We start from the raw sequence: 11,081 nt of genomic DNA on the forward strand, positions 1-11,081 counted from the left end.
TTCCAACTCAAAGTCCACGAGTGGCTTTTCCCGTAGCTTTCAGTCAGATCACACAGTCTTCATCGGCGGATAATGGCTGCGCAGTTGTCATGGAGATGGATCTGTTAAGTTCAGCAGCTGTTGTTGTGTTTTTTGTTTGTTTGTTTGTTTGTTTGTTTTTGTTACGTTCCCGTGTCCTGTGTGCACTTGGACAGCGCCCTCTACCGGCAAAACAACACCAACGCCAGCCACGTGAGAGCGCCCGTGACGTCACTTGGTCAGCGACTGAGTCATCTGCAGCTGCACAGACAGTCGGGGTAACGTGACTGTTTTCAACCCCGAAAATGGTCAAATCGGGTAAACTTCGATCTGGGACAGGGTCGAAACTCAAACGGTGGAAGAAAGGACACAGTAGCGACTCAAACCCGCAGACGAGCCGCTTTCGGCAGGCTGCTAAAAGCCGCTTCTTCAGCCGACCCACCGGTAAGCCTCCCATTACACGTGGGTCTCTGGCTAGTGCTAACGTTAGCTAGCGTTAGCCATTTAACTTTTAATAGCACAGGCCAACTTACTATGTTGCGCCATAAAATTAGTATCAACAATCCCAGTAACGTTGTCAGTGGAAAATGTAACTTCACATCTTTCTGTCTTTTACCTTGAGTCAGTTTAAATAACCTGTCAAAACAGTTTTCGATTTTAAATAACTAGTGTGTTTGTGTGTGTGTGAAAGCTAGAGAGACGCATTATTTAACCCTGTCTTTAAACTGTTGCTGATGTCCTATAGGGAACACAAGGGAATTAACTTTCTTGACTGTAATAGTATAGATTTAGTAGTATGAACTATTTGAGACACACATTTAGTTGTGTTGAGTCTGTACAATATTCATTTATTCCTTGTGTTTGTGGCCTATTGACTTAAAGCTGATCCTTGCTTTCAAAAAATCTTAAACGGCAGATTAGCATAGAGGTTTCTCATCTTTTTTTATTTTGAAATCTGATCTGGTGTAATACAAAGCCAATACCATATAGAAAGGCTCTCTGTCCAGATATTTCACAGGCAGGACTGTAGCTTCCTGCTCCATGCCTGTCATGCTTCTCTGTTTGTGTTATACTTAAATTTAACCCAAGCCAGAACAGACTAAGTTAAAATCTTTGATTTGGGGATTGCTCCATTTGACCTACAGGCAAGTCATCTTAATGTAAAACTCCTCTCCCTCGCCCACAGGAAACGGTGATCTAACAGTTGATGCTCTTAAACTACACAATGAGCTGCAGACAGGTCCGCTGGAGCTCAGTGCAGGCAGCCGGAAAGATGCCTTCATGGAAGAGGAGCCAGATGAGGCGTTATCAGAAAGAACCTCAGGCACCTTCCTCAGCGGCCTGTCAGACTGCTCCAACCTGACCTTCAGAAAAGTGCAGCGCTTCTGGGAGTCCAATTCAGCTGCTCACAAAGAGGTAGGAATTACACTGAAGGTAGATCATTTATTCACTGCACCGCATTCACAAATTGTTTTATGGGATATTGTGAATTGTGGGCTGTGTGTAATGTTTGCCAACTCTCGTTTTGATATATTCAAATGTCCCTTTTGCATTAGGAGCAAAAGTAAAAAATTTGAGCATAGCATGGAAAAGTTCTTTGACATTTCTAGGAATTGATGCAAGGACGTCAACCCTACTAACAAATGTATATCCAATGGGTTTTGAGCGCTGCTGTTGCTGTAACATTGTCACCTCATGTCCCTCACAGATCTGTGCAGTTTTGGCAGCTGTTACTGAGGTGATCCGAGGTCAAGGAGGAAAAGAGACTGAAACAGAGTACTTTGCTGCTTTGGTGAGTGCAGCCTTTTGTTATTTTTATTTTTTATTTTAATACGTTCACTAAGACATTACCAAATAACTTGTGGTGTGTTGAAAACTGATAGTGAGCCAAGGTGTTGTGTCTGAAAATGAAGCATGTCTTTGCTTTTTTTTTAATAGATGACCACCCTGGAGGTTGTGGAATCAGGAGAGTCACAGGCTGCGGTGGCGTACCTCCTCAACCTTGTCATGAAACGGTTGGACTTACACACATTCTGTCTCCAAAACAAAAACCCCCAGTCATGCAAACAGCTATTTAGATATGACTGGAAATGTTATTCATCTGATTGGTGTATTGCGTTTTCTAGGGTTCCTGCTCAGGTGCTCATGTCCAAGTTCTCGGACACCACCAAGGCTCTGATGGATGTTATGTCTAAACAGGCCACATCTGAGACCGCCTCGGCCCTTAGATGGGTGAGTAGATTTTGTCTTTGCGTCTGTTTGTCTCTTTATTGTTCATCGCTGAAAAATGCAGCAAAGATTAATTGTGGCATCATGTTTTTGGGTTGTCCCTCCGTCCCGCTCTCCTGAATGTGATAGCTCAGCAACCATGTAAGGGAATCCCTTCAAATTTCGCACAAACATTCACTTGGACTCAAGGATGAACTGTTTAGATTTTGGTGGTCAAAAGTCAAATGTCGAGGTCACTGTGACCACACAAAACATGCTGCCATAACTCAAGAATTCACACAGCAATTATTACAAAATTTTACACAAATGTGTTATTATGTTATATGATTCTGGATAAACAGGGATGTAACCTGAAACTTTTTGCATCTATAGATTCTGTCATGTCTGGCCACTTTGTTGAGGAAGCAGGATGCATCCGTCTGGACTTATCCGTCCACTCTTCAGGCTTACCACGGCCTGCTCAGCTTCACGGTGCACAGCAAGCCTAAGGTCCGTCTCACCATCCTCACAGGTCATACATGTTGAAATCCGCGTTGAACGAGATGCTAAAATCACGTCCGCCTTTTTCCCTCTCAGGTCCGTAAAGCAGCACAGCAAGGTGTTTGCGCCATTCTCAGAGGTAGTGACTTCCTGTTTACAGACAATGCGCCAACCCATCACCCTGCTGCAGTGACCACAGCCAAGTTCTGCATCAAAGAAATGGAGCAGGCAGGAGGTAAAGCAACATGGTCATTGACATACTTGACATACCGATGCATCCATCTGTGTAGTTTGAGTATGTACTTGTGTGTTCTTCTGTGAACAAAAAGCAAGTTGTAGTTAATCTGTTTTTTTTTTTGTTTGTTTTTTTACCCCTCAGGCAGCAAAGAGGACACCACTACACTTCATGTGCTGGGTCTTCTAAAGGAGTTGATGGGGACGTTTCCTCTGGGAGCTGTCAAGTCCTGTTGTGAGACTCTGCTGAGAGTGATGACACTCAGCCATGTGGTGAGAACACAAACACACTCATACGTGCAGCCGGATACCCTTTGTTCATCCACACGGACACTCATGTGTAGTTTTTAATCAGCCCGCTGTGTTTCTGGCCGTAGCTGGTGACGGCGAGTGCCATGCAGGCCTTCCATAAGCTGTTCAGCGGGAAGCCCAACGCTTCGACGCTCTCACCGGAACTCAACGCACAGATCATCACGGTGAGAGAACGCAAACAAAACAAGTGCACCAAGGCCATTGCGCAAAATGTGGTGGGGAAACTCATTGTCATCCCCCCCCCCACCCCTCCCCCCAGGCTCTGTATGACTACCTGCCCAGTGAGAACGACCTGCAGCCTCTGCTGGCCTGGCTCGCTGTCATGGAGAAGGCACACATTCATTTGGCGCGGTAATGATCAGTTTCCCAAAACTGCGACATTCTTTCTTGCGGTCATGTAATTGTGTGTTTCCATGTCGGATTAGTTATCAGTTTGCTCATCAGCAGTCTGTTTGTCTAGCTTGCAGAGTTCTCTGAGTTTGGGTCACCTCCCTCGCCTCTTCTCTGCCGCCATGTCCTGCCTGTTGTCGCCCCACACACAGGTGGTTTCTGCAGCCACCAACACACTAAAGGTAAAGAAATAACCTTCACGACATCCATACACGTTTCAATTGAGGAGTTGTGATTTGTTGGGGATTGCTCGGCTCAAGGTTGTTTGGGATTGTAATTGAATCAGTAAAAACACATCCCAGATAGGGAAGTCTATAGATGATTTATTTATATTTATTTTTTCCAGACTTTGTTGACTGAATGCGTTTCCCCTTGCTTGGATGAAATGGGCGTCATCAGTGCCACAGCCTCTGCAGGAAATCCCTCTTATGTCTGCAAAATGTTTCGGTAAATTTCTCCGAGCTAATCTCGCTCTTCCATTTTCTTTTGTAGAGGCTACACGTAAATGCTCATCATGATAACTGTGTGTGTGTGTGTGTTCTCCAGTATCATAGAAGAAGGATTGTCTTATCGCTTCCATGCCTCCTGGCCGTTTGTGCTGCAGATCCTTGGCTGCTTTTATCGAGCTGCAGGGAAACAAGCTCACCCCATCATGACCAAGGTAGAGTCACAAAACGCTCGGGTCGGGTCACTGTGTGAGTAAAGAAAGGAAAAGGTTTGCCTGACTCTTTGTTGTTGTGTCCTGGACAGTCCCTGCAGTCTCTGGCAGACCTGCGCTCCACTCCTCAGTTCCCCTTCAGTGGAGAGTTGGACCTGGCTGTAGGAGGAGCTGTAGAGAGCATGGGGCCTGAAGTGGTGCTTGGAGCTGTGCCTCTCAACATCACCGGCTTCAAGTAAGGGCACAGAGACGCACAAACACTGTGGAACAGCCCTCTTGTCATTGTTGTGATTTAGCTGAGTGTGTGTGTGTTTTTTTTCTTTTTTTTCTTTCTTCATCAGTGATGACTTGGAGTTCCCACGAAGCTGGCTGGTCCCGGTCATACGGGATCATGTGAAGAACACTCACCTTGGTTTCTTCGCTTCTTATTTCCTCCCTCTGGCCTCCACACTCCAGCAGAGAGGTAAACCAAATGTGTGCTGCTCCACTTGATGGTGAGGTAACTGGGACTGTGGATTTTCTCCCTCTGATGACTCTTCTCTTGTGTTGCAGCTGAAGAGCTGGAGCAAGCAGGACAAAAACTGGAAGCCAAAGTCTACCAGACTTTACAGCTTCAGGTATCTTAATTGACTTACCTTGATAATACACATTAGCCTGATTATAAAGAGCCAGAGAATGAGTTATTAAGACGTGTCTATGCGCTTTATTCATTTATTTTTTCAGATTTGGACCATGCTCCCTGGCTTCTGTACATGTCCCGTAGACCTGCTGGCATCCTACAAAGGCATCGCCCGCACACTTGGTATGGCTATCAGTGAGCGGCCAGACCTGAGGCTGATAGTGTGTCAGGCTCTGCGCACCATCATCAACAAGAGCTGCTCCACAGGTAGGAGGACACACATGGTCAGAGAGACGGAGACAACACATATAAAACTACTGCAGCTACCTTTTTTTTCTTTTTGTTTAATCAAGCCGTTCAAAAACTTGTCTGCTTTATGTCTGCAGAAGAAGAAAAGGCAGAAGTGGGCCGCTTCTCAAAGAACTTCCTGCCCATCCTTTTCAACGTGTACAGCCAGCAGCCTGCAGCTGGAGAGTCCGGCACCTACAGGATGGCGATCCTGGACACCATCAAAGTCTACCTAGCTGTCACCGAAACGCAGGTCAGCGACGTTTGCTGACATCCTGCTGCACGATGTTCTCATGTGGTTCATGTGATGAAGCTATTTATGTCTGTTTACATCATTTAACTTTGTATTATAAGCCGTTACTGTGATATTGAACACCTAAACCACATCTAGTCATGTTTCATACTGAACTGATCAGTTTCGATCAGGCTGTCCGTCCAGTCGTAGGCCATATTTCTTGTGCTGGTGTGTAGCTAATAAAAACGATCATCCTCAGATGAGCTGCACTTTCCTGCAAAAAGCCACAGACAGACTGAGCAGCACAGACACCAATGAGTTCACACGGTAGGACATGAATATACATTTATTATATAGATTAGTATATTTTGGAGTAGGATAAATATCAGTGCACTTACTCCTCTGTCTCTTTGCTTCTCTTTTTCTCCCTCCCTCAGCCTTTCCATGATGGACCTTGTGGTTGCCATGGCTCCCTTTGTAGATGAGGTCACCATGACTAAAACCTTTGAGCTGATTAGACCGTATTTGGAGGTAAGGGTGTGCATGCTTTGCTCATTTCAAACCTATTAAACCTAAGTGCGTTTCTCGTTAACCCTGTGTCTGTTGATTCGTGTGTTTTCAGGCCAAAGAGCCGGGCATGCAGAAGAAGGCGTACCGTGTGCTGGAGGAGATGTGTGGAGGAGAGAGGGATGAGTGTAGATCGTTTGTCGTGGCTAACCTGGAAACCCTCAAAGTCGTCCTGCTTGAGACTCTGAAAAACGCGTCTTCACCAGCAAAGAGGGTGAAAAACGCTGTGTGGAGAGAAACAGAATAAACCGACACTAGATGGGGTTGTAAGTCTTGATTCACAGTTCTGTCTGATTAAATCCTTCTATTTGTGTTTGTTGTTTTTTTTCTTCTCAGCCGAGACTGAAGTGTCTGAGCCACATCGTGAAAAGGCTCGGCGAAGAACACAAAACCTTTATCACCGCACTGCTGCCAGAGGTATACACACACACACACACACAAGCGCTGGCAAGCACAGAAACACAGAGAGTACTGGTGTGTATCATTTTCATGAGCTTGTTCTCTCTCTTTCAGGTGATTATATGTACGAAGGAGGTGTCCGTCGGTGCTCGTAAGAACGCCTACAACCTGCTGGTGGATATAGGAAAGGCTTTTGTTCGCTTCTGTGGGAATACAAAAGGTAACACACTTCTCTTCCTGTCCTTGTGTGTGTGTGTGTGTGTGTGTGTGTGTGTGTGTGTGTGTGTGTGTGTGTGTGTGTGGACACAAGTGAACTGTGAAAGTTTCAAATCCAAATTGTCTCTGATCCAGATGCCATGGAGCAGTATCTGGTGTTGGTGTATGCAGGACTCGCAGGCTCCGTCACCATGATCACCTGCACAGTGTTGGCGCTAACTCGATTAGTGTTTGAGTACAAAGGTAGGCCTGCTGACTCTCGGCTACTTCCTGTTGGTGTTTTAAACGCTTGTGTTTGCGGACTGGATTCAGTCCGGCTGCCTTTTCTTTCCCAGACTCGATAGAGGTGAGCACCATGGAGCAGCTGCTGCACAATGTCTGCGTGCTGCTGTCGTCCCGTACGAGGGAGATAGTCAAAGCAGCACTAAGCTTCATCAAGGTCATCCTCTTCATCATGGATCCCAAGACGCTGGCTTCACATGTCACTGTCATGGTATGCATTGTACATTCAGGATACTGGGAGTCCAATGTTAAATTATTCGTGCCTTCACGTAACAGAGATTACACTCTTGTGTTCAGATGGAGGGCGTGGGGAACATCACGGATGATGTGAGGAGGCACTTCAGAACGAAACTGAAGAACATCTTCACTAAATTCATCAGGAAGTTTGGGTAAGTGTTGTTGGACACCATTCAGGCAGCTTGTGGCTCTGAGGGAGACATGGTGCTGTGTAGTAATGCACGATAAAAACAATGTCCAATTTTTTTAAAACTCGTATCCAGGTTTCAAATCTTCTAAATTAATTATTTCAAAAGGTGCATCCCATCTTGTTTTTTTTTTTTTGGTGCTTCCACAGCGTCAATAAATCACTTTACTCAAACAAAGAAATCAAAATTTATTTATTAAATGGAATTTGTGCATAATCATATTTAGAAATTGCTTGTGTCTTTGGATGTGTAATATACCGTCTGAATAACAGATGGCTTTCAGGTGATGCATCGTATTCTCACAAGAACTGACGGTGTTGATAAATTTCTGTGCTGTTTTTGATTTGGATCTAATATTTCATCATAAGGGAAGCGTCTGTTTGTCTTTTTGGTTTGAACAATGTCAGTTTGTTTGCTACCAGTTAACCGAAACAGACTTGCCGTAAACGCAGCTGATGAAAGCACAGTGTGGTGAATTTATTAGAAGGAGATGTTAGCAGTAATAATGTTAGCAAACTAATCATATTCTGACATTGACAGAGGAGTGCTTTGTGCAGTAATGGCACCAGCTGCTTGTCGAGATGAACGCAGCTCATTCATCTTAAACTGTTTTGGAATAGAGGTTAGAGCTGGTTCCACGTGTCCACATCATTTTCATTCTTTAGTGTCTATATCATTTGTGATTTGACCTGCATTCGCCAAACTTTTTTCCCCACCTCTTTTCGTCATACAATCGGACACTACTTGCATGCAGCTCTACACTGGCTGTTTCGTCGGTACCAGATGTCCCCTCGGAGAAATTTAGCAACACAGCTGCGTCACTTCTGTGTGTTACAGTGTCATGTATTTTTGCGTGAGTGTCTGATTACCGGCTGTGTTTCCAGGTTCGAGCTGGTGAAGAGCATGCTGCCTGCAGAGCACCACAAGGTGCTCGTAAACATCCGCAAGGCTGAGGCTCGCACCAAGAGACGGAAGCAGGCCACAGAGCAGCACGACGACTCCGAGAGCGAAGAGGAGGCGCCTAAAACAAAGGGGGAAAGGTTAGACCGCCGTCCCCTCCCGCACATAAAGACCCGCCCTCCTTCTTACACTTACCCCTCTCCTCACTAATAATGTTCTGTCCTGTCCTTTTCAAGTATTGAGGACATCCTTGCTGAGTCAGACAGTGATTTGTCAGAGGATGAAGGAAAGGCTCCGAAGAAAGCAGGGAAACAGCAGAAAGGACGGGCGTGGCTCAAAGAAGGAGAAGAAGATGACCCGCTCAACTTCCTGGATCCCAAAGTTTCCCAGAGAGTGCTAGGTAACACAGCCTCCTCACTTTTCCTCCATTGTCGCAGCCATCTTGCATGTTGATGTGCCCAAAAAAAAAAAAAGCGTAGCATGTTGTGTGGCGGTAACACGGGTTTCTGCTGCTTCTCAGCCACCAACCCAGAGCTGAGAAAGAGCGCTAAGGTCGAGCACGGCTTTAAAGTGACCTCAGACGGACGGCTGATCATTAAAGAAGACGAAGAGGAGGATGTAAAAGACAAAGGTAAGGGGAATCCACGACGGTCCTGTACATTGCTTTATGTCTGAACAGCTTGTGACAGTGAACCTGTTACTGTTCCCACAGATGAGGGAGAGATGAAAGATATTCTAGAAGAGGCTGGAGTCAAGAGTGTGAGTACTTACATATGTGACACTGGAGTTATGGAGTATTCTTGTTGTAGAGACATTTTATTTATTTACATATTATTATTATTATTGTTATTGTTGTCGTAATTATTTTATTCATTTATCATCTTTGTTTTTTAATCACCCTCAGAAAAAGTCTCAGAAGAGGAAGTTCAGAGACGACAACTTTGATGATGACATGGACATTGAGCCCCAGTTGAAATATAAAGGTATGATTAGCACAGGTTCTTCAGGTAAAGTTTTACCAGAAAGCAAAACGTCTTGCTGATGACATGTTGGTCCATGAGGAATTGTGATTCAGACTAAGGATATTCATTGGGTTTTTTTTTTCTCCCCCCTCACTCAGCCGGAGGCTCAGGTATCCACAGACCTCTTGGAGGTAGCAAAGACATCGGAGCGGATTACAAGTCAAAGGTGAGTCTGACGGCGTCTAACAGAAACACACAATGCAGGAGCTGCTGGTTAGAAACTCTTAATTCTGAGCGTCTGTTCGTTCATCTTGCGTCTTCCAGAAAGGAAAAGGAGATGTGAAGAAACAAGGAAAACTCGATCCTTACGCGTACATCCCTCTAAAGAAGGCCCAGCTCAATCGCAGGTATGAGCAGCAAGTCGATGTGGAATTCCATAAACGTCTCTGACAGAGGAATACATTTATATAAAAATGTCAGACGCTCACTTGTTTTATTTTCTGTGTTCACAGGAAGCGCGCCAAGCTACAGGGCCAGTTCAAGGGCATGGTGAGAGGAGCCCAGAAGGGGGCGCTGTCCGGAAAGAAAATGCAGAAGAAAAAGAGGAAGGCCTGAGGCGCATACCTTGTGTAATTCAATGGACTTTAAATCTGTTGTGTGTGTGTGTGATGCCGTGCGTATAAACACTTACTAAAATATGGACATACACCTTGGATGTGTGTGTGTATGTCTGTGTGTGTTTCTGACAGACTGTCACTGAAGGTAAAACCGGTTTGTTTTTAAACTGTTATCAGAGCTCAAGAAATGCTCCAGTTGACATCATACAGCTTTCACCACAGTCAGTAAGTGTGTATGACTGTGTGTGTGTGTGTGTGTGTGTGTGTGTGTGCGAGAGTGCAAGTGCGTGTTTGAGACAATAAACATATTGAATGCGTTGTTCCTGCCTTGATGGAAATTGACTAATCAAATGGAAAATCATTCGTCTGTCAAATAAACCACTCAAGTGTAATCCTTAGTGTTTGCCTCAGATGAAACTCTCACCTTCTGATAACATAAAAAAAAAAAATGTATGTGTTGGAATATGTAGACGGACTTAAGGGAGGAGTAATATGAGCCTGTTATTGCATTATTTGGTCTCTTGATGGCGCTGCAGACTGAATTGTTAATGCTGAATAGCAGCATTCATGAATGCTTTTAATTTGATTTAACTACATCGTTAAAGCTGATTTTGGATTGAATAGTAAATAAAATCCAAATTTTCCACTTTTCCATGTCAGCAACCCACAGTTATCTCCAGCTGCTGTGGGAGATTTTCATGGTGCAGCTCCTTCCAGACATTGAGAGAGAAGCTGTTGGTTGTTGTTGTGGTACAGACTGACCAAACATACAATAAGCCTTGTGTGATTCATTTCCCCAGATGGATTGCAGTAAAATGAGTCATGAAGTGTCAGACTGACCTCCTGATCACACTCTTTTGTGTCTGAGCTCACTGTGTCTGTCGGTGTCCCTGAGGAGGGCGGGGTAGACCTCCAGGACGGATTCAGGACATTCTCAGACCTGACATCATCAGGTTATACTGTACATGTGCATACAGTCACTCTTAAAAGTATTCAGACCCCTTCACTCTTTGCACACTCAATTGTGCTATAGACTTTATTCTAATTGAATTCACTTTACTTTTGTTTACTCCACACAAATAGTGACAAAGTGAAAACACGTTTTTAGAAATTACTGCAAGTGCACTGGTCGTTTAAATGGAAAACAAGTGACAAAAAGATTTATATCAGAGCAGTAATGTGTTCCAGAAATATGACTAATATTCATTTTGCAGGCTACCTCTATAAATGTCACAGATAGATTAGTAGAG

General features: G+C 44.5%; 1 protein-coding gene across 1 annotated transcript; it reads left to right on the forward strand.

The window, feature by feature from the left end:
• Window positions 1-251: 251 nt before the first annotated feature.
• On the forward strand, window positions 252-10,223 carry rrp12 (ribosomal RNA processing 12 homolog). The gene is made up of 34 exons (XM_023409419.2): window positions 252-462; window positions 1,205-1,434; window positions 1,727-1,810; window positions 1,957-2,033; window positions 2,145-2,250; window positions 2,620-2,736; window positions 2,824-2,962; window positions 3,107-3,234; window positions 3,339-3,437; window positions 3,533-3,624; window positions 3,734-3,845; window positions 4,010-4,110; window positions 4,210-4,324; window positions 4,414-4,556; window positions 4,663-4,784; window positions 4,874-4,938; window positions 5,045-5,207; window positions 5,327-5,481; window positions 5,723-5,790; window positions 5,901-5,994; window positions 6,086-6,244; window positions 6,367-6,447; window positions 6,544-6,649; window positions 6,781-6,888; window positions 6,981-7,138; window positions 7,225-7,316; window positions 8,237-8,392; window positions 8,489-8,652; window positions 8,773-8,883; window positions 8,965-9,011; window positions 9,157-9,235; window positions 9,373-9,440; window positions 9,539-9,621; window positions 9,727-10,223. The coding sequence occupies exons 1-34, from the start codon at window positions 324-326 to the stop codon at window positions 9,827-9,829; spliced, it is 3,864 nt and encodes a 1,287-aa protein (XP_023265187.1). The 5' UTR covers window positions 252-323; the 3' UTR covers window positions 9,830-10,223.
• Window positions 10,224-11,081: the final 858 nt, after the last annotated feature.

Source organism: Seriola lalandi, unplaced genomic scaffold (assembly GCF_002814215.2).
Source record: "Seriola lalandi dorsalis isolate HSWRI2012SDOR001 ecotype SW California unplaced genomic scaffold, Sedor1 jcf7180002054391, whole genome shotgun sequence".
In the NCBI taxonomy this organism is placed as follows: Eukaryota; Metazoa; Chordata; class Actinopteri; order Carangiformes; family Carangidae; genus Seriola; species Seriola lalandi.

What these genes read in the sequence shown, in the direction of transcription:
- rrp12 (XM_023409419.2), top strand. Translation starts at nt 324, where the DNA reads ATGGTCAAATCGGGTAAACTTCGATCTGGGACAGGGTCGAAACTCAAA. An exon ending in CGTCTTCACCAGCAAAGAGG is followed by an intron (nt 6,245 to 6,366) that starts GTGAAAAACGCT and finishes TTTTCTTCTCAG; the next exon opens with CCGAGACTGAAGTGTCTGAG. An exon ending in CTTCACATGTCACTGTCATG is followed by an intron (nt 7,139 to 7,224) that starts GTATGCATTGTA and finishes TCTTGTGTTCAG; the next exon opens with ATGGAGGGCGTGGGGAACAT.